The 27,666-nt window shown below is 41.7% G+C and overlaps 1 protein-coding gene across 1 annotated transcript in view; it reads left to right on the forward strand.

Annotated features, from left to right (window-relative positions):
- Positions 1-286: 286 nt before the first annotated feature.
- LOC123743785 (leucine-rich melanocyte differentiation-associated protein) overlaps positions 287-27,666 on the forward strand; it is a 394,708-nt gene continuing 367,328 nt past the window's right edge. The window contains exons 1-2 of the mRNA XM_045722180.1: positions 287-542; positions 4,166-4,266. Coding sequence (XP_045578136.1) covers positions 501-542; positions 4,166-4,266 — 143 coding nt within the window. The 5' untranslated portion in view covers positions 287-500. The remainder of the gene's footprint in view (positions 543-4,165; positions 4,267-27,666) is intronic.

Raw genomic sequence — 27,666 nt, forward strand, 5'->3', positions numbered from 1 at the left:
TAACTAATGACAACCAAGCGCATGCTGTCATAATTTCGTTTGTCACTAGTTACCACATCCACAAAGTCATTTTTACAAAAAAGTTTATAGCATATTGTACAAATCTATGAAAACAAAAATGTGCTTTTTGGTCTCAAATGAAGGTTACGGTTAGTCATAAGGTTGGCAGGGTGGTTAAGGTTAGCGTTAGAAGAGAAATTGTACAAGCAGGCAGGGTTTAGACATAGTTATGACTTTGTGACTGTGGTAACTACCGACGGCCCATAATTTCAGTATTAGCCCGTTTCCGTATTGGGTCTGCTGATTCGGAGGAATCATGCGGAAGTAGTAAATTAGACACATCAAGTAGTGCAAATCACCAACCAAAACAGTGACATTTTGGAAAACTAATGAAAGTAAAGTTTATTTTAAACAAGAGGATCTGTGCCAGTTCCATTCCGATAGTTAGGTTATTTGGTAGAGGTAGCCTATAGTCACTGAATTGTCATCATCAGATAGTTATGGCTTGGAGCGACTCTATGGTGTCAATGAATGGAACTCAAGTAAGTGTGAATTATTTCAAATACAAAGTTTTCATGTCTCTTGTATGTGATATTTAAAACGAATAGTAAGCCATACAGTCGGATAGTTGTCAGTGTATGTCGTTCAGAGTGTATGTTGCTTTTGTGTTTTCCGTGTTTTTTTGGTAGCCTATGCTGCATTGCCTCCGTTATGCATAGCCCAAGAATGTAGCCTACTGCGAGCGTACCCTTAACGTCCAAGGACCTTATGTTACGTTCAGAGGCAAACTGTCTCTGGCAAACAAAACAGCCAAATACGTAAATCGATTCTCAAATGCGGTACGGTTCTAGAAACGTTATGCCCTCTACTTTTATATCACAGCAAAATAATTTCAAAAATGCTAAATATACACGTACACTGTTTTAACCGGCTTTAACACAATTTCAACCGACAGTAGGCTACTTTTCAGTTCAACACGTTTTTGGCGTCGTTCTGTTAAACACAGGTGTTCGGCATGCTATATAGCTAATGATTGGCTGACAGCCGTGGTATATCAGACTTTATACCACGGGTATGACAAAGCATTTATTTTTACTGCTCTTATTACGTTTGTAACCAATTGATGAGAGATGAGACCACCTAAATTCAACAAAAGGCTAACTTTGGGGGTCTCTAAATAATGCTAATTTAACCATATACCTATTTGTTTAAAATGCAATTTGTAGTCTACTGCTATGGTGGTAAATATGGAAATCAAAGCTTATTCCAAATGAAAAGAACACTCCCACCTCAGTGTCATGGTTTAAACCATTTTAATTTCATGTGGCTGCACTTGTCATCCTGGGTCGGTCTTGTATTTTTACACCCTTTTCAGGTGTCCTGACTTTTCTTTCTACAAAAAGGTCCTATTGTCAGCGAGACACATCAATTAATTCAAGCTTCAAGAGTGTAGACCTAATGACAATCTGCAAATGTCATTACACTTTTTGGTGTTTTGTAACAGATTTATCTTTCCATATATCAAATGGGTGTGTGCACAGTGCACTGCATGGATGCTGGAATGAATTAACATGTGCAGGTAGCCTACTTTTTGAAGTGATTTGTTTGACAATCAGAAACATCATGACTGACTGTGTTCATGCCACATTGAAGGTGCTACTTTTTTTTAACCCGTTTTCGTGATATCCAATTTGTAGTTAGTCTTGTCCCATCGCTGCAACTCCCGTACAGACTCAGGAAAGGCGAAGGTCGGGAGCCATGCATCCTCCGAGACACGACCGCGCCAAGCTGCACTGCTTCTTGACACACTCTTCACTTAATCCCGGGAGCCAGCCGCACCAGTGTGTCGGAGGAAACGACGAACAGCTGGCGACCAAAGTCAGCGTGCATGCACCCGGCCCACCACAAGGAGTCGCTAGAGCGCGATGGGACAAGGACATCCCAGCCGGCCAAACCCTCCCCTACCCTGGACGACGCTGGGCCAACTGTGCGCCGGCTCATGGGTCTCCCGGTCATGGCCGGCTGCGACACAGCCTGGGATCGAACCCGAGTCGAACCTGACTTGGGTTCGTGACTCTAGCACTGCGACTGTAGTGACTCTAGCACTGCGATGCACTAGCACTGCGATGCAGTGCCTTAGACCGCTGCACCACTCAGGAGGCCCCTAAGGTAATACATTTTTACAGTTAAATGACATGTCTTTACTATTAGGCCCATCAAACAATTTCGTACCATGAAAAAATAGAGAACCCCCTGAATGTCACAGTATAATTCAAACTCTTCCTAAAGGCTGTTCGTGCACACCAAAAAAATTCACAAGGCAAGCCGAAGTTCAGAGGCTGAAGTTTACGCCCTTTGATATTTGATTGGTCAACTGTAGGAATTCTTCAATTAAGTGTTTGTTGCCATTCAGCAAAAGACGAATAGTTTTCATTCAAACTTTTTCCCTTGACAAATACTGCACCAAACATCTTAGTTAATGTAAAATTGCGTGACTAAGATCTCCTCGGCAAAAACATCAAAATTAATGACTCATTTCTTGAGTTATCTTAGATTAATTCTGACTATTTTGAGGAAGTGTATACTGGCTACGGCATCTCAAGATGGGCAAACAATACTATTCCCGCTTTTTTCTTGTTTTTCAAGCAAATGACTTTTTAAGGGAGTGTGTGGATACACGTTTGGTTCGCTTAGCTGAGTTCGGCTAGGCGCCAGCCGAACCCGAAGCATGCAGAAGGCTTAACCCTATAAAGGTGTGTAGAAATGTAAACTTTTGTTTTTTGAAAATTATTTCTCGCTGATATGAAGGTTGTTTCAAATGTTTCCAAAACCGTATCACAAAAGAGGCGTATCAACGTTTAGAATGAGCTTCGGTTCAGCATCGTAGCTCCCCCTCAGCGAATCAAAATGGACGTGGAGTCATGAGAAGGGCTACAATTTGCTATGCTACTGTCATGTGACACAAATAAAGAGAACTCCTGCGCAACTGTAGTGGTATGATGCAACTAATTTTAAAAAGTATGAAATCGTGTCACAGCAGCTGCACAGACATGGTTTTATAACCTACTCAGAGTTTTTATCAATGTGTTGAAGCTGAACACAGTTGTGTACACATGGCAGGTGTGTACAGAGTCATTATCCTGCAACTGTACCTGAAACGTTACAGAGCATGTTTAAATGAAAGTGACAATGTAACTTACCAAGTATCATACCTAGCAATCAAATGAATGAAAAGACCTTCACTGTCTAATATAATTGGATGTGTGTCTGATAGAGAACATGCGGTTTTTCGTGTCATATGTTTTACAAGTCCTCAGGTTAGGCTTGGGCGATATACCATATACCAGGTTATTTAAAATACAGACAGTATGATTATTCTTTTTTATTTTTTTGTGGTGGGGGGACCCCCGCCTTGCAGGGGCTGCGGGGATGTTTTCTACACCACTGCTTATAACTAACTATAAGTTATGTATAACTATCAAAAATCTAAGATGTGTCAAATAAATCCAGCTCAGGGCTCCAGCTATGCATTTGGTTTGCTAATTTGCTAGCTAAGTGGCTAGTTGTCAAGATCAAGCTTCTGGTGACAGCAGAGACATGCAATCCCCTCCTGAATTAAGATCCATGTTGCCTAAATTGTTTTGTGCGTCAAATAGTGCCCCGTGTGTGCATATTCAGTAATACTGTATACCCCGGTATGGTACAGAAGCTGTATGACGGTATGAAAGTCTGGATAGCCCTACCCAACCCTACCTCAGGTCACAAACAAGGTAAACCACTCACTATATACACCACCTACTGTGCTCCATAAGCTTACACACACATGCACTCCACCATAGGCTATTTAGGCTACTCTTACTCACTTTAACCCAGAAACGGACTGGCCACAGGGCAATTTGTGCAGATGCCAGATGGGCTTGTCCATCTTTAGCCCAGTGTGCCTTTAGAAAATGTTGTTTTTTTGCACACAATAATCATTATTTTACTAATAATGGGGTCTTCAAGGGGGAAAAAATGGGCCCGTGTTGTCAAGGAAAAAAATGGGATTGTGTGTTAGAAATGCCCTGGCCGATTTCTGGTTCCAGTCTCTCCCTGCTGTAATCTATTCATTTACATGCTGTGTATTCATTTAAATACGGTGCATCTCTCTGTGGTTGATCTACAGGTTTCCTATATTGGACATGACTGTAAGGACATCCCAGAGTTCCTTGGAGAAAGATATGGACTCTTGACAAGACGGCTAGATCTCAGCTTCAATCAGCTAAGGTAGGAGATGAGCTGAGATGAGTCGTGAATACTATCATGGACACAGTGTTGCCTTGAGGCTGATGCTTTGTGGTAGGTCACATCTCTTATTAAAGTTACAACATAAAACGTTTTGGGCGACCCGACGAAATTCACATAGAAATGTGAGTTATAGATTTTTCATTCCTGTTGAAAGCAAGTCTAAGAAGTGGTAGATCTGTTCCCAAGCAATTTCTGTGTAGTGCATTTTTAAGGAAGATACCACTATGTAATAATTTCCTTCATTAATAAGTCTTTATAAATTATTATATGCATATATACTGAACAACAATATACACGCAGCATGCAACAATTTCAAAGATTTAAAATAAATAAATAAATGGGGCCCTAATCTATGGATTTCACATGACTGGACAGAGGCTCAGCCATGGGTGGGCCTGGGATGGTATAGGCCTACCCTCTTGGGAGCCAGATCCACCCACTGGGGAGCCAGGCCCAGCCAATCAGAATACGTTTTTTTTTCCCACAAAGGGGCTTTATTACAGCCCCCCCCCCCCCCCCCCCCAATTGCATGCTACCTCAAACCTTGAGACATCTGTGGCATTGTGTTGTGTGACCAACTGCTCATTTAAAGTGTCCTTTTATTGTCCCCAGCACAAGGTGCAACTGTGTAATGATTATGCTGTTTAATCAACTTCTTGATATGCCACACCAGTCAGGTGGATGGATTATCTTGGCAAAAGAGAAATGTTCACTAACAGGGATGTAAACAAATTTGTGCACCACATTTTAGAGAAATATGCTTTTGGTGAGTATGGAAAATGTCTGGAATCTTTTATTTCAGCTCATGAAACATGGTACCAACACTTTACATGTTGTATTTATATTTTTGTTCAGTGTATGTCCTGTACTATTTAAAGTCATGCTGCCACCATATATCAATATATCTTATATCCTATATGGATTAAGATGGAAAGATCCCAATGTGCCCATTGGAGACCATGGAGACCCTCTTTAGACATAACTCACTCCGTTCTTTCTAAAAGGTTCAGTTTTAGTGCCAGGCATTATGATTTTCAAATTTTCATTTTTGAATTTACATTGTGCCTGGCTGGCATTGTCATTAAATCGGAAACTAGCACATTCAACTCATACAAGTCTGTATTCGACGTCCTTAAAGTAGGTTTCGGTTTTGCTAGGGCGTTGTGGACGGGTATTGCGGATGGGGATAAGCATCAGCCTGAACTTAACCTTAAACATTTGGAGTTAATGGTTAAAGTTAACTTTTAACACATTTGGAACAACTTCAACTTTTATTTTTTGATATACCTTCTTTTCATGTACGTCAGATTAGTTACAGTAACAATCTTTTGAATTGGACAATTTTCAGGTAGGAAACCCATTTTCCCCAGTATTTTTGGCCTCGTGTTCTTAAAGGAAAGGTCATACGCTCCATATAGTGTATTTATTTAATATACTATATGTAATGTCTACACATTGTGTCACGGTGCTGTCAGTAGGTCCTCCAGCAGGTACTTGTCTCTATTGTGTAAGTTATCAGGTATTTCACCAAAATACAAAAAAGGAATGTTTTGTTCCATGTCAAAACCCATTATTTTTCCAATGTTAGATCTTATTTCTCCCCAGTAAGATTCAATAGCAGGGCGGGACCAAAAAATATGTGAGTGATCCGCCGTTGATAGCCCGCATTCTCTCCAAAATGGGTGTTGGGAGCCAGTGTGTTTTGATTTCAGTTTAGGTGTTATGAAGACACGTATAACATTCTTCCAACAGAATTCTTACCAAGACCTTGAGTTGGTAGAGCTTAATTCAGTCGTAACATGTTCATCCATGTTATCAGTTATTTAAATGTTAAGTTCCTCCTCCCACTAAATTTGAGAAACATGGATTGATCTAATTCTGACGTGAGACTGCGAGAGCTGGTAGAGTTAGCTACCTGTCATAGATGTGAGAGGAGCAACATCTTTGCCATATCTGCATTAAGTGCAATTTAAAATGTTCACATTATGTGCATTATGTGGTTTGGCATGTCATAGGGACATCAAAGACCATGTGAGAGCATCAAGCTGCCTACCAAATGGCACCCTATTTACTAAATAGGAGCACTATATAGGGAATAGGGTGCCATTTGTGAGACACTCAGAGCAGCAGAGAGATGGGTTGGCTGGTACCAAGCTGTGGCCGGATAAAAGGACTGATCAATAAATGTGACATGTTAATGCAGGGGCCAAATAAAATAAAATACCCTTCTGACAGGACCTGAAGAATCACCTTGTGGCAGCTGGTTCAGAGGGATGGACTGGGGGGAGGGGGGGGGGGGTGCTGTCTCAGTCATCTCAGCAGCAGGACTGGCAAAATTGATCTGACAACTAAAAGAGGAGAGAGGATGGTTAGAAGGTGCTTTTGTTTCAAAAACCCTTTCTTGACCTGTCAGGGCCTTGAAAGAGTCTGAATGGAGGCTCTTTTTGTCACGTCGTCGAAAATTGTCGTCGTCTTAAGGCAGTTATCTGTGCTGGAAATGTGGATTCTTCTTGTTTAATTGATTCACTTTGTGCCCGAGTCCTGTCACATGAATAATTGCTAAGTCCCGTGCCCCTGCCCAGTGTTTCATGAATAAATGTGTGCTTATCGGAGCATTAATATTCCTAATGAACCGCAGCGATTGGAAAACGAGCGTTGCCTTGACTGGAGTTTGATTTGCCTGCCTTTTCATTCGCTGAGGGTGTCAAACTCTGAATGTTTCAGACATGATTGCCCCCCTTGAATGTGAAACAAAGGCAATGTGGTAGAATTTGTAAACTGCATACTTCTTCAATGTATGTAATAGTGTTAGACTGGTTTGTCATAGGGTGTTTCTTTGTTGGGTGTTGAGTTGTTATTACACAATTAACAATTAGTAGGCTAAATGTTTTAGTAAATATGTTGTCATTCAAAAGCTGATGACATTATTTTTCGATCAGCTTAATCTTTAATAATATCTTAGTAGGCTTGGGCGGTATACTGGGGTATTTGGAAGTAGCCTTGGGATAGTTTTTCAGTACCGTCAATACCTATTTCTTTGAATTTTCTTAAAGAAATGTGAATATTTTTAGCTTCTTTTTAAATAAATACCTGCAGTCAACTTGTGCAATACATTAGGAGATGAAGCATGTCGTGTACTTCATTTCACCTGCCACATTCTTTTTCATTATGAAGCTTACCAGTATGCACCAGTCACATGGTGTTTGTTTACAAGCACCCAATGACAAGAGACCGGCGCCTTGTGAGTCACTCACTGTTGTGCAGCAGGCACCAGGTGATCTAGTTACAGTATGGAATTCACAACTAAATCTGTTCCAGCTAGATATTGTATAATTATTAAGTAAACTGTATAAAATGTGCTAAATGCAGTTGTGCATTTGGTTTGCTAATTTAGTAGCTAGTTATCTAGCTAAGTGGTTAGCTTCTTGCTAAATCAAGCTTCTCTTGGTAACAGCAGAGAATCCCCTCCTGGATCAAGATCTTTGCTGTCGAATATTTGTTTTGTGTGTGCAACAAACTGTGAGTAGCATTTTTTAGTTATTTGCATAACTTTATGAGCTGGGATGTCAGTCTTGCAAATAGTTCATGTTAGAAACCAGGTCTCCATCCAACCTTTTTATGCAAACCCAAGCCTATGGGTTTGAAGCTTCAACCTCACAGCACACGCACACTTACACACACCAACTGATTAATGGACTGCTGAATGTTTTCTTTTCACTTGCTTTGTTTGTTCTTTTCCAAGTTAAGTCTATCTCTGAGAAGCTACCCAGGAAAGGGCTGAAATAGCCCATATTAATATATGTAGCCTTAGAAATGTTTGTTTTTATTTAACTAGGTTAAGAACAAATTCCTATTAGATAAGGTTCATGAAATCAATAACTTGATAACATCAGATAACATTCATATATTAGCCATTTCTGAGACTCGCATGGATAATTCCTTTAATGATACAGCAGTAGCAATAACAAGGTATAACATCTATAAAAAAGACAGAAATGCTTTTGGGGAGGTGTTGCTATATATATAGCAACAATATATATATATTTATATATATATTCAGAGCCATATCCCTGTAATGCTTAGAGAAGATCTCATGTCAAGTGTTATTGTAGTGCTTTGGTTACAGGTTCACCTGCCTCATCTAAATACTATTATTTTGGGCTGTTGCCATAGGCCACCAAGTGCTAACAGTCAGTATCTAAATAATGTGAATGAAATGCTTGATAGTGTATGTGATGTAAACAGAGAGGTCTACTTTCGTTGGGGACCTAAATATTGACTGAGTTTCATCAAGCTGGGCAGCAGGGTACGGTAGTGGTTAGAGCGTTGGACTAGTAACCGAAAGGTTGCAAGTTCAAATCCCCGAGCTGACAAGGTACAAATCTGTTGTTCTGCCCCTGAACAGGCCGTCATTGAAAATAACAATTCATTCTTAACTGACTTGCCTAGTTAAGTAAAGGTTAAATAAAAAGCTGTCCACCATTCACTTGAACTAGTGCCTGTAATCTGGTTTTTACAAACACTACAGGAACAAGATATTCCACATGAATTGATCACATTTTTACTAATACTGTAGAACTGTCTTCTAAAGCTGTATCTGTACCCATTGGATGCAGGGATCACAATATAGTGGCTATATCCAGGAAAGCCAAAGTTCCAAAAGCTGGGCCTAAAATATTGTAAAAGAGATCATAGAAAAGATTTTGCTGTGACTCTTATGTGGATGATGTTACAAATATTTGTTGGTCTGATGTGATTAATAAGGATCATCCAGACGCTGCACTTGATGAATTTATGAAATTGTTTCTTCCCATAATTGATAAACATGCACCTGTTAAGAAATTGACTTAACTGTTAAGGTTCCATGGATTGATGAGGAAAGAGATGGGAAAAAAGGAGTGTCTAATAAGTCACTGCACGTCTGACTGGCTTACTTACTGCAAATTGAGAAAATATGTGACTAAACTCAACAAAAAGAAGAAGAAACGGTATTATGAAGCCAAGATCAATGATATAAAGAATGATGGAGAAAAAAACTCTGGAGTACTTTAAAATAAATTATGGGCAGAAAGCCAAATTAAACTCCATCTTTCATCGAATCAGATGGCATTACAAAATCATTTGATGTTGCCAATTATTTGAATGATTTCTTCATTGACAAAGTGGACAAACTTAGGCAGGAAATCCCAACAACGAACAGTGAGACATCGTATTCATGCATAAAAAACAAATCATGAAGTTTGCATTTTGTAAAGTTAGTGTGGAAGAGGTGAAACATTATTGTTATCGCTCAATGACAAACCTCCTGGCACTGACAACTTAGATGGAAAGCTACTGAGGATGGTAGCTGACTCTATGGCCACTCCTATCTGTCATATCTTTAATCTGAGTCTAGAGGAAGGTGTTTGTCCTCAGGCCTGGAGGGAAGCCAAAGTCATTCCGCTAGCCAACAGTGGTAAAGCGGCCTTTACTGGTTCTAACAGCAGACCTACCAGCTTTCTGCCAGCTCTTAGCAAATACATTCAGCAAAAAAAGAAACGTCCTCTCACTGTCAACTCCGTTTATTTTCATCAAACTTAACATGTGTAAATATTTGTATTAACATACCAAGATTTAACAACTGAGACATAAACAGAACAAGTTCCACAGACATGTGACTAACAGAAATGGAATAATGTGTCCCTGAACAAAGTGGGGGTCAAAATCAAAAGTAACAGTCAGTATCTGGTGTGGCCACCAGCTGAATTAACTTCTATAGGCTAGGTGGGAAGCATCCCACCCCTGGTACACCCTATCAACAGCAGGTGAAATATCAAGAGCGCCAAATTTGAAAACAATTACATGTCATAATTCAAATTTCTCAAACATACAACTATCTTACACCCTTTGAAAGATAAACATCTCCTTAATCTAACCACGTTGTCCGATTTCAAAAAGGCTTTACGGCGAAAGCATAAAGTTAGATTATGTTAGGACAGTACATTGAAAATAGCTGTGTGTAATGTTTTGTCAATGCAAAGACAGGCGTCACCAAAAGCAGAAAACCAGCTAAAATTATGCACTAACCTTTGATAATCTTCATCAGATGACACTCCTAGGACATTATGTTAGACAATACATGCATTTTTTGTTCTATCAAGTTCATATTTATATCCAAAAACAGCATTTTACAATGGCGTTGATGTTGAGAAAATATTTTCCCTCCAATACCGCCAGTCAATCAGCACAACAAATTAAATAATTACTATTCGAAACCATTGGTAAAATATTATATTGTCATTCAAAGAATTATAGATTAACATCTCGTGAACGCAACCGCATTGCCAGATTTTAAAATAACTTTACTGGGAAATCACACTTTGCAATAAACGAGGTCCTGTGCTCAGAAAAATAGGCTTGGCGATACAGACTAGGCGCCATGTTGGAGAGATCTAAACTCAAAAATACTATGTAAATATTCCCTTACCTTTGATTATCTTCATCATAAGGCACTTCCAGGAATCCCAGGTCCATAACAAATGTAGTTCTGTTTGAAAAAGCTCATAATTTATGTCCAAAAAGCTCCGTGTTGTTAGCGCGTCCTGTAGGCTACTCAAAAACATGAACGTCGCCCGCCGGACTTGTCTTCACCAAAGAGGGAACTTCAATAATATTCAAGGCGGACGATTGCATTCTCTTTTTAAAACGTATTGGAACGAGAGTACCCAAACATGCACTCGCGCGCCAGAGTAGTATAGGCCATCCGCTTATGACCAACTTTCCAAGTCTCTTGTTCGGTCAGTTTTCACAGTAGAAGACTCAAACAACTTTGTAAAGACTGGTGACATCTAGTGGATGGCGTAGGAAGTGCTCAATGATTAATAAGTCCCTGTGTGTTTCAATGGCATAGGCTTAAAAGTAATTCAACACATCAGATATCCACTTCCTGTAAGAATTTGTCTCAGGGTTTTGACTGCCATATGAGTTCTGTTATACTTATAGACACCATTCAAACAGTTTTAGAAAATTCAGAGTGTTTTCTATCCAAATCTGTTAATAATATGCATATCCTAGCTTCTGAGTTGGTGTAGGAGGCAGTTAAACATGGGCACATATTTTTTTCAAAATTCTCAATAGCCCCAACAGGTTAACAAACAGATTACCGACCATTTCGAATCCCACCGTACTTTCTTCGCTATGCAATCTGGTTTCAGAGCTGGTCATGGGTGCACCTCAGCCATGCTCAAGGTCCTAAACGATATCGTAACCGCCATCGATAAGAGACATTACTGTGCAGCCATATTCATCGACCTTGCCAAGGCTTTCAAATCTGTCTATCACCACATTCATATCGGCAGACTCAACAGCCTTGGTTTCTCAAATGATTGTCTCGCCTGGTTCACCAACTACTTCTCTGATAGAGTTCAGTGTGTCAAATCGGAGGGCCTGTTGTCCGGACCTCTGGCAGACTCTATGGGGGTGCCACAGTGTTCAATTCTCGGGCCAACTCTCTTCTCTGTATAAATCAATGATGTCGCTTTTGCTGCTGGTGATTCTCTGATGCACCTCTACGCAGACGACACCATTCTGTATACCTCTGGCCCTTCTTTGGACACTGTGTTAACAAATCTCCAGACGAGCTTCAATGCCATACAACTCTCCTTCCGTGGCCTCCAACTGCTCTTAAATACAAGTAAAACTAAATGCATGCTCTTCAACCGATCGCTGCCCGCACCAGCCTACCCGTCTAGCATCACTACTCTGGACGGTTCTGACTTAGAATATGTGGACAACTACAAATACCTAGGTGTCTGGTTAGACTGTAAGCTCTCCTTCAAGACTCACATTAAGCATCTCCAATCCAAAATTAAATCTAGAATCGGCTTCCTATTCCGTAACAAAGCATCCTTCACTCATGCTGCCAAACATACCCTCGTAAAACTGACCATCCACCGATCCTCAACTTTGGCGATGTCATTTACAAAATAGCCTCCAACACCCTACTCAACAAATTGGATGCAGTCTATCACAGTGCCATCCGTTTAGTCACCAAAGCCCCATATACTACCCACCACTGCGACCTGTACGCTCTCGTTGGCTGGCCCTTGCTTCATACTCGCTGCCAAACCCACTGGCTCCAGGTCATCTACAAGTCTCTGCTAGGTAAAGCCTCGCCTTATCTCAGCTCACTGGTCACCATAGCAGCACCCACCCGTAGCACGCGCTCCAGCAGCTATATCTCACTGGTCACCCCCAAAGCCAATTCTTCCTTTGGCCGCCTTTCCTTCTAGTTCTCTGCTGCCAATGACTGGAACGAACTAAAAAAAAAAATCTCTGAAGCTGGAGACTCATATCTCCCTCACTAGCTTTAAGCACCAGCTGTCAGAGCAGCTCACAGATCATTGCACCTGTACACAGCCCATCTGTAAATAGCCCATCTAACTACCCCATCCCCATACTGTATTTACTTATTTATTTATCTTGCTCCTTTGCACCCCAGCATCTCTACTTGCACATTCATCTTCTGCACATCTACCATTCCAGTGTTTAATTGCTGTATTGTAATTACTTTGCCACCATGGCCTATTTATTGCCTTACCTCCCTTATCCTACCTCATTTGCACACACTGTATATAGACTTTTTCTACTGTATTATTGACTGTATGTTTGTTTATCCCATGTGTAACTCTGTGTTGTTGTATGTGTCGAACTGCTTTGCATTATCTTGTCCAGGTCGCAGTTGTAAATGAGAACTTGTTCTCAACTAGCCTACCTGGTTAAATAAAGGTGAAATAAATAAAAATAAAAATTTTAGGCCTGTTCCAGTCAACTTCCAACAGATACTGTAACACGCTTCCATGTCCAGTGTGGAATATAGACATTAACTGTATATTAGAGCTATGCACATGGACAATCTGTGTAGCTCTAGCCCCCGTAGCACCCATCTGGTGTATGAGAAATAAGTAGGGAAACAATAGCCTGGTTTCAGATTGGTTTGTGCCGTCTTCAGGGCTCTAAAGTGCGACCATTTTGGTCGCATATGCTCCCAAATATTTTGCTGTGGGACCGGTAATTTATTATGGAAGCAATAAAAAATAAAACACCCAGTTAATATTTGTTGTAATGATTAGGCTTCGCTGTACCGTTGCTCACAAGTGCCCTAGAGAAAATGGTTTCTGCCTAGGAAACTCCTCGGACTAGCCCATTATTCAAGCCATTATTGGAGGGTCAGCACAGCACATGAACAAGGCAGAGAGAGAAAGAGAGAAAGAGAGAGAGAGAAGAGAGAGAGAGATGGGACCAGGCACTGGAGCTATGGTGTGCGCATTTCCCACCTCTCAATACATTAGCCTACTGCTAATAAAAGTTTAAAAAGCACTCGCTAGTTTAGCTAGCTAGCTACTGTGATGAATAGCTACTGTAGATACAGTTATGATGATTACAGAAACTGTGCAAAGCTGGTGGACATGGAAATGTCCCATTCCCTGATTGATGGGCTGGGCGCCGCTTGGAATATAATTAATTGCCTTTTCTCCTCATTTCCAGCGCAACAGCCAACTTTCAACTATTACTACGGTTGTTTCAATAAATCAATAACTAGCAATAAGTAGTTCAAAACGAGGTAGCCTACCTTTGGCTGGCTGTCATGTCCCAGTAAATTAGTTAATGATACATATTTCAACAGTAATTATTATCCCCCCAAAAAATATGTAGGTAAAAGCCATCAATTTAGCTGTAGACTAAACACATGCATTGCATGATCAATGTTGCAAATGTGAAGTGCAAGCCATTGATCATATGTGGATCCTCAAGAAATATTTTTATTTCTAGTATCAGATACCTATATTAATGAATTGGCAGGCCCATCGTCATTCTGGTATTAGGCAATGGGCTATCGATTTAATAAAAAATATTAATCCTTTATCTGGTTATTTCTAAGGCCTCTGCTACAGAAATATGCTGCAGTTGCTTGACTGGTTCCTCTACTGACGTCAAAGTCCATTGTTTGAGAACGCCAAACGTACAGAACGTTCAAAAATACTTTACTTTACATTCTTGATTTATTTTTTAGAGATCAAATGTAATGTTTCAATGTATTTTTTGTGTATTTTAATGCATCTCAATAGGTAAATAGTGCTCTTATAATGTAGAAACCTAATATTCCACCAATGACTTGGTAGACAGGTTTTTGTATCAACATTTTAGCTTTTTATAATAAACAAGTGTCTTTACAGGATTACATATTAATTTTCAGGGTACATCACGGGCTTCAAAATTAGCTATAATTCATATAGGTCCAGTATAGGCTATATTGCATTCAATGTAAAAATATATACAGTACCAGTCAAAAGTTTGGACACACCTACTCATTTAAGAGTTTTTCTTTATTTTTACTATTTTCTACATTCTAGAATAATAGTGAAGACATCAAAACTATGAAATAACACGTATGGAATCATATAGTAATCAAAACGTTTTAAACAAATCAAAATATATTTTACAATTGAGATTCTTCACAGTAGCCAAACTATGCCTTAATGACAGCTTTGGACACTCTTGGCATTCTCTCAACCAGCTTCATGAGGTAGTCACCAGGAATGCATTTCAATTAACAGGCGCGCCTTTTTAAAAGTTAATTGCGGAATTTCTTTAATGCGTTTGAGCCAATCAGTTGTGTTGTGACAAGGTAGGGGTGGTATACAGAAGATAGCCCTATTTGGTAAAAGACCAAGTCCATATTATGGCAAGAAGAGCTCAAATAAGCAAAGAGAAACGACAGTCCATCATTACTTTAGGACATGAAGGTCAGTCAATATGGAACATTTCAACAACTTTGAAAGTTTCTTGAAGTGCAGTCGCAAACACCATCAAGCGCTATGATGAATCTGGCTCTCATGAGGACCGCCACAGGAAAGGAAAACCCAGAGTTACCTCTGCTGCAGAGGATAAGTTCAATAGAGTGAGCTGCACCTCAGATTGGAGCCCAAATAAATGCTTCACAGAGTTCATGTAACAGACAGATCTCAACATCAACTGTTCAGAGGAGACTGTGTGATCAGGCCTTCATGGTCGAATTGCTGCAAAGAACAACTACTAAAGGACACCATTAAGAAGAAGACACTTGCTTGGGCAAAGAAACACGAGCAATGGACATTAGACCAGTGGAAATCTGTCCTTTGGTCTGAGGAGTCCAAATTTGAGATTTTTGGTTCCAACCGCCGTGTCTTTGGGAGACACAGAGTAGGTGAATGGATGATCTCCGCATATGTGGTTCCCACCGTGAAGCATGGAGGAGAAAGTGTGATGGTGTGGGGATGCTTTGCTGGTGACACTGCCTGTGATTTGTTTAGATTTCAAGGCACCAGCATGGATACCACAGCATTCTGCAGAGACAGGCCCTCCCATCTGGTTTGCGCTTAGTGAGCCTACCATTTGTTTTTCAACAGGACAATGACCCAAAACACACCTCCAGGCTGTGTACGGTCTATTTGACCAAGAAGGAAAGTGATGGAGTGCTGCATCAGATGACCTGGCTTCCACAATCACCTGACCTCAACCCAATTGTGATGGTTTGGGATGAGTTGGACTGCAGAGTGAAGGAACAGCAGCCAACAAGTGCTCAGCATATGTGGAAACTCCTTCAAGACTGTTGGAAAAACATTCCAGATGAAGCTGGTTGAGAGAATGCCAAGAGTGTGCAAAGCAGTCATAAAGACAAAGGCTGGCTACCTTGAAGAATCTAAAACATATTTAGAATTGTTTAACACTTTTTTGGTTTCTACATGATTCCATATGTGTTAATTAATAGTTTTGATGACTTCAATATTATTCTACAATGAAGAAAAAAGTAAAAAGAAAAGAAAAACCCTGGAATAGGTGTGTCCAAACTTTTGACTGGTACTGTGTATATATATTTGGGGCGGCAGGTAGCCTAGTGGTTAGAGCTTTGGGCCAGTAACCGAAAGGTTGCTGGATCGAATCCCCGAGTTGACAGGGTAAAACGCTGTCATTCTGCCCTTGAACAAGACAGTTAACCCACTGACTGTTCCCCGGCAGGCCGTCATTGTAAATAAGAATTTGTTCTTAACTGACTTGCCTACTTAAATAAAAGGTTCAATTTAAAGTGTTTTAAAATGTATAAACTAAGCAATAAAAAAAGAAAGGACCCTGTCTTTCAAAGATAATTCGTAAAAATCCAAATAACTTCACAAATCTTAATTGTAAAGGGTTTAAACACTGTTTCCCATGCTTGTTCAATGAACCATAAACAATTAATGAACATGCACCTGTGGAACGGTCGTTAAGACACTAACAGCTTACAGAAGCTAGGCAATTAAGGTCACAGTTATGAAAATGTAGGACACTAAAGAGGTACTTCTACTGACTGAAAAACACCAAAAGAAAGATGCCCAAGGTCCCTGCTCATCTGCGTGAACGTGCCTTAGGCATGCTGCAAGGAGGCATGAGGACTGCAGATATGGCCAGGGCAATAAATTGCAATGTCCGTTTTGTAAGATGAGTAAGACAGCGCTACAGGGAGACAGGACGGACAGCGGATCGTCCTCGGGACAGGTACAGGATGGCAACAACAACTGCCTGAGTTAAACCGCAATAGGCTGAGAGAGGCTGGCCTAAGGGCTTGTAAGGCAGGTACTCACCAGACATCACCGCCAACAACGTCACCCATGGGCACAAACCCGCCGTCGCTGGAACAGACAGGACTGGCAAAAAGTGCACTTCACTGACGAGTTGCGGTTTTGTCTCACCAGGGGTGGTGGTCAAAGGAATAAGCGTTACACAGAGGCCTGTACTCTGGAGCGGGATCGATTTGGAGGTGGAGGGTCCGTCATGGTCTGGGCGGTGTGTCACAACATCATCGGACTGAGCTTGTTGTCATTGCAGGCAATCTCAACGCTGTGCGTTACAGGGAAGACATCCTCCTCCCTCATGTGGTACCCTTCCTACAGGCTCATGCTGACATGACCCTCCAGCATGACGATGCCACCAGCCATACTGCTCATTCTGTGTGTGATTTCCTGCAAGACAGGAATGTCAGTGTTCTGCCATGGCCAGCGAAGAGCCCAGATCTCAATCCCATTGAGCACGTCTGGGACCTATTGGAACGAAGGGTGAGGGCTAGGTCCATTCCACACAGAAATGTCTGGGAACTTGCAGGTGCCTTGGTGGAAAAGTGGGGTAACATCTCACAGCAAGAACTGGCAAATCTGGTGCAGTCCATGAGGAGGAGATGCAGTACTTATTAAAACCTCTTCAGCGTCTGATCCCGTTAGCGGGATCAAAATCCAGCGAAAAATCATATCGCCAATTAGCATTAAAAAAAATCATAATGTTTAAAAAAAATAAATATTATTATTATTATTTTTTTTATAGATACACCTCTCCTGAATCGACCCACGTCGTCCGATTTCAAAAAGGTTTTACAGGAAAAGCAAATCATTAGATTATGTTAGATGAGTCCATCGTAAAAAGCAGCAACATAGCCATTTTCCGACCAACCACTTGCATCACAAATAACCAAAAAACAGCTAAATGCAGCACTAACCTTTTACAAACTTCATCAGATGATACACCTAGGACATCATGTTATACAATGCATGCATTCTTTTGTTCAATAAAGGTCATATTTATATATAAAAACAGCATTTTACATCGGCGCGTAATGTTGACTGACTATTTTCCCCTCAAATGCGTCCCGGGTAACAATGCTACAATTCCCTAAATTACTATTCGAAAACGATTTTTTACATTTATATTGTCAATCTAACATTTATAGATGAATATCTCTTGAGAACACCTGTCATACCAGATTTTAAATTAACTTTACTGGGTAATCACACTTTGCGATAAAAGGAGATGCGATACACAGAAAATGAGCTAATAAACCGAGCTCAGCGCCATCTTGGAACAATCGCATGTCACATCTCATCTTGTATAATATTGTCAATAATCGCCTACCTTTAGTTGTCTTCATCAGAAAGCACTTCCAGGGATCCCAGGTCCACAACAGATGTATTTTCGGTCGAAAAAGTCCATCATTTATGTTCCATTAGCTTTCTGTTGTTAGCGCGTCTGAATGCTGTATCCAAATACTCTGCCGGGCGCGGCACAGCCGTTTCGAAATAAAACATTTTTTTTCCCATTTAGGTTCGTTCAAACATGTCAAACGTTGTAAAACATTAATCTTCAGGGCCTGTAACACCAAGAGAGCCAATCAGATTCGACGGGGACGGTTGTAGAGTGTTTTGAAACGTTTCCAAAGGTGGGGGTAGACAGGGCCGCCGGCGTCATAATGGTGATGGCCCATCCCCTGTGACCAATTTCCAATGCGTGTCATTCACTGAGTTTCGACTGTATAAGGCTCAAACCACTGTGAAAAGACTGGCGACATCTAGTGGAAGCAATAGGAAGTGCTCACTGAACCATGGTTAACGGTGTGATTAATAGGGAAAGATGAGAAGTCGAGTCCACAATTCTGAATTCCACTTCCTGTTTCAATCGGTCTCGGGGTTTTGACTGCCATAGGAGTTCTGTTATACTCACAGACACCATTCAAACAGTTTTAGAAACTTTAGGGTGTTTTCTATCCATATATAATAAGTATATGCATGTCCTAGCTTCTGATTTTGATTAGTAGGCCGTTGAAAATGGGAACGAATTTTTTTCAAAATGCGCTGTGGCGCCCCCTATCCTAGGGTATCCTCAAGATTAACTTGGCTTTCGAAGACCTTAGAAAGGCAGGGTAGGATAGATATAGGTCTATAACAGTTTGGGTCTAGAGTGTCTCCTCCTTTTGAAGCGGGGGATGACCGCGGCAGCTTTCCAATCTTTGGGAATCTCAGACAATACGAAAGAGAGGTTGAACAGGCTAGTAATAGGGGTTGCAACAATTTCGACGGATAATTTTAGAAAGAGAGGGTCCAGATTGTTTAGCCCGGCTGATTTGTAGAGGTCCAGATTTTGCCGCTCTTTCAGAACATCAGCTATCTGGATTTGGGTGAAGGAAAAATGGGGGAGGCTTGGGCAAGTTGCTGTGGGGGGTGCAGGGCTGTTGATCGGGGTAGGGGTAGCCAGGTGGAAAGCATGGCCAGCCGTAGAAAGATGCTTATTGAAATTCTCAATTATCGTGTATTTATAGGTGGTGACAGTGTTTCCTAGGTGCAGTGGGCAGCTGGGAGGAGGTGCTCTTATTCTCCATGGACTTTACAGTGTCCCAGAACTTTTTGGAGTTTGTGCTACAGGATGAAAATTTCTGCTTGAAAAAACTAGCCTTGGCTTTCCTAACTGCCTAAATGTGTTGGTTTTAGAAGATATCAAGGTCTGCATTTATGTTCCTTGTACTTGATCGCATCACATTAACAACTTGATGTTCAGAATGAAATATTTACATCTCTGACATTTTACTAATTCATTATTAATATTTCATTTGGTTAAGGAGGAATCTTAATGTCAGATATCATTACTGGACTTCAAAAGATTGTCTGGACAGAAGAGAAGGGGAGAAGCAATCAAGTATTACCCAAGCCATTTGGGACTGATAGTATTGGATGATTGATTGTTGTGGATTAGTTGTTGGATTAGGCTACAAACCATTTAAATTCCCTCTAAATTTGTATTACTGGTGAGGCTTGTATTCATGTCATCAAACTTTTCCAGCTCCCACCAACTCTTAGGGCCAGTATTTCATTTTTGACCACATGAGCTGACCAACAAAAACTCTGGTTCCTGTAAGTTCAGGAGTTTTTCCTGGTCAGGTCATGTTGTCATGAAAAACTCTTGTCCCTGGCCTAGTGATAAATTGCGTAGCGTAAATGGACCACCCTTTAATAAAAGCTTTTTCTGTGATGATTGGAGGCTGTGAAGATCACATGATTCCTCTCTGAGGCCACGGTTGAGTGGAACTGTGAAATTCAATTAGCGAGCAGACATGTGATGGTGATAAAAGAACCAAGAAGTAGAGCGCTGAGTCTTGGCATAGCCTCCCTCTCTCTCTCCCCTCTCTCTCCCCTCTCTCTCTCCCCTCTCTCTCCCTCTCTCTCTCTCTCTCTCCCCTCTCTCTCTCCCCTCTCTCTCCCCCTCTCTCTCTCTCTCTCTCTCCCCTCTCTCTCTCTCTCCCCTCTCTCCCTCTCTCCCCTCTCTCTCTCCCCACTCTCTCTCTCTCCCCACTCTCCCTCTCTCCCCTCTCTCTCTCTCTCTTCCTCTCTCTCTTCCTCTCTCTCTTCCTCTCTTTCTTTCTTTCTTTCTTTCTTTCTTTCTTTCTTTCTTTCTTTCTTTCTTTCTTTCTTTCTTTCTTTCTTTCTTTCTTTCTTTCTTTCTTTCTTTCTTTCTTTCTCTCTTCTCTCTCCTCTCCTCTCTCTCTCTCCTCTCTCCCCTCTCTCTCTCCCACTCTGGGTTTTAGTTATCCCCATAGGAACTTCCCTTGAGGACAAAGGAACCCATTCACACGGCCTAATATAATAGAGGGACTGGATGTCCCCGCGTTGTGTGATGAAATGAGCGTGGATAAAGAGGGCAATGACGTAAAGCTGTGTTTTAAAACACGCGGTCTGTCCCTGATGAGATTAACTTTCTGTGCCACCGCCTTTACTTGTTATGAATCACTCCAAAACAAGCGCTTGATGTCTCCTCGCACCTATCAAGAGCCATTTCATGGTACCGCTCTGTGTGTTGACATTTGTGACCCCATTTCAGTGACACCAAAAGTAACCCAAGTGCTAACTGCCTTGACGACTGACACTTTGTCAGACAGTCAGTGGACTGGACTGCCTTGAGGGTGATGCACTACTCCATGCCATTCTTGTGGAAGACCGTGCCAGAAAGGATTGCTGCTAATATGCTTATTTCCATCAGCCCAATTGACAGCACTCATCCAGTAAATTGACAATGAGTGCCAATGAAAATGAGGCAGCACCTGTCACTGAGTAGTGTGGGTTTGTGTGTGTGTGTGTGTGTGTGTGTGTGTGTGTGTGTGTGTGTGTGTGTGTGTGTGTGTGTGTGTGTGTGTGTGTGTGTGTGTGTGTGTGTGTGTGTGTGTGTGTGTGTGTGTGTGTGTGTGTGTGTGTGTGTGTGTGTGTGAGTGAGTGAGTGTCTGGGCAGTTAATGCCAGGAAATAAAGTTGGTGTAGCAGCCTGTCACACCTACACCTCCTCTCCCCATACCAGCCTGTCAGGCTGCCTCATCGATGTGTTGAAGGAATGAGACTTAGAGACACAGAGCCAGATGTGGTTGTTGGAGGACAGGGGTGGATATTGTGTTGTCCATTTAGTTTCGGGTCAAATGGGTGCAGTGTGTGTGACACTGTGCGGTGATGAGAAAAACACTGTGTGTGTGTGTGTGTGTGTGTGAGAGAGAGAGAGAGAGAGACACTATGATGATGGAGAATACAATGTGTGGACACCACTCTTCTATCTGATGGTTACCGTTTGAGCCAGCGTCTGTCGTAGGTGCTTGAATCCGTTACCTGTTTTAATGTCACATTTGACACTTGAGGTGTGAGGAGCTACTGTGGCTATGAGGCGTGAGGACAATAAATACTAATGTTATGTGATCGTTTTAGTGCAACAGACGAGAGTCACCTCCCTCTTCAGATAAACAATGTCATTGAGACTAACAAGTCACGGTTGTGTTAGTAAGGAGACATTTGACAGGTGTCCTCCTTGTCAACACCACGCTCGACTTCAATTTTCACATCGCGTCTAAAATATTTGTTGATATGTTAATACTCAGCTGTGGTGTTGTTTCTGATTGCAAGTGAGAGGTATAGGGGCCTGTGTATCCTGTTGAGTCTCATCACATGAAGTAGGTCTATACTGTAGTGGTACTCAGATCAAGTTGGATGCCACACACACACACACACACACACACACACACACACACACACACACACACACACACACACACACACACACACACACACACACACACACACACACACACACACACACACACACACACACACACACACACAGTGGTGTATCCCTATCTTCTGATGACGTTTTAATCTTTATCTGGGTTATGATTGTGATAGAGACTGGTAACTTTGGCGAGTGTTTCATCAGCCACACTGCTGCGTCAGAGTGTCCAGATGTATGATGCATGTTGTGGTGTTCATAGTCATCTTCTCTCTGTACTGAACAGATCAATCTCACTAAATGCAGCTCGTCTTGTTTTATTTATGATGCAAGTACTCTGCCGCAAGTGGTTCCCTTAGTATGTGCAGAAGTTGTCGATATAGGCCTATTGAGTGCTGTGGGGTCTCAATGGTCAAAGTCATCTACAGAAGTTGACGATATAGGCCTATTGAGTGCTGTGGGGTCTCGATGGTCAAAGTAATCTAAATTAGTCTAGCAAGTAGACCTAGAATTGAAATGCCTTATCGCAACGATATGACTCTGTGTTGTTTTAACCAGGACAAGCAGAATGAATTAAAAATGTAATTATGTTGAAACCATCTGAAATATAATCTTCCCTTTAAAGGCATTATAACCTGTAGCCCAGGGGTTCCCAATCTTTTTCACGACCCCACCATGTAAAAAAAAAAGGTGATGTAATCAGCAACCAATGTTAACTTTTTTATTTGGCGCTATGAGAGTCTATTACAAATCAGTCTGACAGTATGGTTTGAAGTGACTGAAACACATCAGAAAAGTATTGGGAAGTTTAGAAGATCATGCAATAATTGTATAATCTTCTGTGCAGAAAAGAACTCCGTCATTGCTTTCAATGATGATGTTATTTTCCCCCAGTCTGATTTAGTGCCTGTTCTTGTCCAATCTATTCTAAGGAGTCCTGCACATCTTGTGAGGATTGCAGTCATAATAGCTTATAGCTCAAAGTGAGTCATTGGGTCATAATAGCTTATAACTCCAACCGTTCAAAAGTTAGAGCCATATTTGTAGGAAGAAAACAGAAACCACTCTGTTTGTCACAACCGCATTTAGCGGATATCGGAGGTTACTCACATAATCGCTGTTCTCTAAACCAGGGTTTCCCCAAACTCAGTCCTCGGGACCCCAAGGTTGCACGTAATCAAAGCTTGATGATTAGTTGATTATTTGAATCAGCTGTGTAGTGTTAGGGCAAAAAACAAAACGTGCAACCTTGGGGTCCCGAGGACTGAGTTTGGGGAAACCCTGCTCTTAACCAAGCGCGTCTCGTCAGGAATGTGTGTGTGTATACATACATACATGCATACAGTTGAAGTCGGAAGTTTACATACAGTTGAAGTCATTAAAACTTGTTTTTCAACCACTCCACAAATGTCTTGTTAACAAACTACAGTTTTGGCAAGTCAGTTAGGACATCTACTTTGTGAATGACACAAGTCATTTTTCCAATAATTGTTTACAGACAGATTATTTAACTTATAACTCACTGTATCACAATTCCAGTGGGTCAGAAGATTACATACACTAAGTTGACTGTGCCTTTACACGGCTTGGAAAATTCCAGAAAAAGATTTCATGGCTTTATAAGCTTCTGATAGGCTAATTGACATAATTTGAGTCAACTGGAGGTGTACCTGTGGATGTATTTCAAGGCCTACCTTCAAACTCAGTTCATCCTTGGGAGTAATTTCCAAATGCCTGAAGGTACCACGTTCATCTGTACAAACAATAGTACGCAAGTATAAACACCATGGGACCACGCAGCCGCTATACCGCTCAGGAAAGAGACGCGTTCTGTCTCCTAGAGATGAACGTACTTTGGTGCGAAAAGTGCAAATCAATCCCAGAACAACAGCAAAGGACCTTGTGAAGATGCTGGAGGACGGGGGTGGCAGCATCATGTTGTGGGGGTGCTTTGCTCCAGGAGGGACTGGTGCACTTCACAAAATAGATGGCATCATGGGGAAGGAAAATTATGTGGATATATATATTGAAGCGACATCTCAAGACATCAGTCAGGAAGTTAATGCTTGGTTGCAAATGTGTCTTCCAAATGGACAATGACCCCAAGCATACTTCCAAAGTTGTGTCAAAATGGCTTAAGGACAACAAAGTCAAGGTATTAGAGTGGCCATGACAAAGCCTTGACCTCAATCCTATAGAAAATATGTGGGCAGAACTGAAAAAGTGTGTGCGAGCAAGGAGGCCTACAAACCTGACTCAGTTACACCAGCTCTGTCAGGAGGAATGGACCAAAATTCACCCAACTTATTGTGGGAAGCTTGTGGAAGGCTATCCTAAACATTTGACCCAAGTTAAACAGTTTAAAGGCAACACACTCAATTAGTATTTGGTAGCATGTAAACTTCTGACCCACTGGGAATGTGATAAAAGAAATAAAAGCTGAAATGAATCAGTCTATCTACTATTATTCTGACATTTCACATTCTTAAAATAAAGTGGTGATCCTAACTCACCTAAGACAAGGAATTTTTACTCTGAATAAATATCAGGAATTGTTGAAAACTGAGTCTTTAAATATATTTGGCTAAGGTGTGTGTAAACCTCCGACTTCAACTGTATATATACAATTAAATAGTATGTTTTGGAGTGGCGGCAACGATTTAGCAATGATCCAATGCTGCTGTTCCCATAGAAATATACTTATGAGAATCATCTGTAGCAGCTGGACTCTGAGGATTAGCCCCCCCCCCCACCACCTACTCAAAGCTGTAGAGAGAGATGAGCCCACATGAAGCTTTGCATTGCAGATGAACCCTCCTCCACCTGTGTGTGTAGACTAAGGCTGCTAAGGCTACAGTGCGTCAGCCATGGCAGCCGTTTTGCATTTTAATGGCAAATCAAGTACGCTAACTTGCACCAAAGTGCTCTAAATGTCGCCTGGCCTGTCAAAATGAGATGTAAGTAGTCGGATGAAAACAGAACAAAGAAGACAAAGTAGGGAGGGGACCCCCGGTTTCAACTAAGAAATGAAATAAAACCTTGTATGGCCTGTCATCCATGTCGTTTTATATTCATATCTAAAGCACATTATGGTATTACTCCGCCACGCGTCTCACTCATCTGTCTCTCTTAATTCGTCACAGGCGGCGTTCTGTCTTTCAAGTCCCCGTATGTCAACAGGGAGAGGGGCCTGCTAATTGACAAATGAGTGTCACAGACATGAAGTTGTCCTTTTCCATCAGAGCTAGGTAGAAGCTGTGTTTGATACGGAACCAGAGAGGAGAGAATATTATTGGCGTAAGCCCAGTAAGGGGCATCAGACTGGGGCTGAAATGAGAAGTGACAATAGGGAGAGCGAGGCTGTCATTGTCTTGGCTGAGTGTTCAATCTGCAGAGATGCCAGTATGCAGATAAAGTGTCAGTTATGGGGGGGATATGAAAAACCGTCTAAAGTCTTCAAATCATTTAACTGGGAGTGTGTGTGTGTACATGCAACTGTGTGTGCCTTGCCGCTGGATGGTATATATTTCATATCTGTTCTATCAGTCCCATTTAGGAGTAATATTTTGGATAACCGGGTGTGTATCTCATTAATTAGGGCAAATAGAGTCTTCCTCCAAACAGATTTAAAACAGAGATGAGAGCGACACTGCCGGCCGACCAGGAAGTATTATATTTATATCAGGAGCTATATGCAATTTCACAGCAATTCTGTTATATTGAAAACACCCCTTTTTTAATTTTCATTGGAACAATTTCCACAGTGATGGACTACTCAGGGGAAAGTGCAGAGATGGAAGCAGAGAAAATGGAGAGAAAAATAGGAACAGATGGAATTGATACTGAATGGATGTAATGAATTGGTAGCTGTTTTCCTCATCTCGCCAATTTGAATGCATTTCCTTGTTTGTCTTTGTGCATCTTTGTCCAGTAATGACAACGTGAAATCTCATGGTAGTTGATGAAACACTGTGATATCTTATATGAGGAAATAACAGTAGCAGGAAGAGGTTTGTTAACACTTTCAACTGAGTTGACCTTGGTTATTCTATGAATACTTACGCAACCAACATGCAATGAAAGGAAAATGAAGGAATTGTGTTTCAAATTAGCTACTCATAGATTAACATGCAATTAAAACAAGAAATTATAATTAAAATAGCATGTAAGTATATCTGTAACTTTATTTGTACAACGTATTGTCAACCCAATGAGTCCCACCACGACCTCTAACCCCTTTTAAACATTGTGTGTTTGAGCTAGACTTATGGGCTGTACCATTGGTCTGTGTATTTAACGGGGGCTGAGCTAGAGGAGTGTTTGTGAGACGGGGCGCGTCCAGAAGGGGCCCGGGGGCGGGTCTTTTTACAGAAAGGTCTGTAGAGCCTAATGGTTTGAGCAACAAACTATGAGAAGCTGAGACTCTCACAAACATGACTGGAGTGTTTACGGACATATTCAATCTCTCCCTATCCCAGTCTGCTGTCCCCACATGCTTCAAGATGGCCACCTTTGTTCCTGTACTCAAGAAAGCAAAGGGAACTGAACTAAATGACTATCGCCCCGTAGCACTCTCTTCTGTCATCATGAAGTGCTTTGAGAAACTAGTCAAGGATCATATCACCTCCAACTTACCTGTCACTCTAGACTCACTTTAATTTGCTTACCGCCCCAATAGATACACAGATGACTCATCACCATCGCACTGCACACTGCCTTATCCCATCTGGACAAGAGGAATACCTATATAGCGCAGCCTTAAACACCACAGTACCCTCCAAGCTCATCATTAAGCTTAGGGCCGTAGGTCTGAACCCCACTGGGTCCTGGACTTCCTGACAGTCCGTCTCCCCCCCCCCCCCAGGTGGTGAAGGTAGGAAACAACATTTCCACCCCGCTGATCCTCAACACTGGGGCTCCACAAGGGTGTGTGCTCAGCCCCCTCCTGTACTCCCTGTTCACCCATGACTGCGTGGCCACACATGCCTCCAATTCAATCATCAAGTTTGCAGACGACAAAACAGTAGTAGGGTTGATTACCAACAACAACGAGACGGGAGGAGGTGAGGGCTCTGGGAGTGTGGTGCCTGGAAAACAACCTCTCCGTCAATGTCAACAAAACAAACGAGCTGATCGTGGACTTCAGGAAACAGCAGACCATCCATGTCGAGGGGACCGCAGTGGAGAAGGTGGAAAGTTCCTCGCGTACACATCACTGACAATCTGAGTTGGTCCACCCACACAGACAATGTGGTGAAGAAGGCGCAACAGCGCCTCTTCAATCTCAGGAAGCTGAAGAAATTCGGCTCGGCCCTGAAGACACTCAGAAACCATTAGTTGCACAATTGAGCGCATCCTGTTGGGCTGTATCACCACCTGGTACGGCAACTGCACCGCCCGCAACCTCAGGGCTCTCCAGAGGGTGGTACGGTCTGCCCAACGCATCACTGGGGGCAAACTACCTGCCCTTCAGGACACCTACAGCACCCGATGTCACAGGAAGGCCAAAAAGATCATCAAGGACAACAAC

The sequence above is a fragment of the Salmo salar genome, chromosome ssa01, assembly GCF_905237065.1.
Source record: "Salmo salar chromosome ssa01, Ssal_v3.1, whole genome shotgun sequence".
Lineage (NCBI taxonomy): Eukaryota > Metazoa > Chordata > Actinopteri > Salmoniformes > Salmonidae > Salmo > Salmo salar.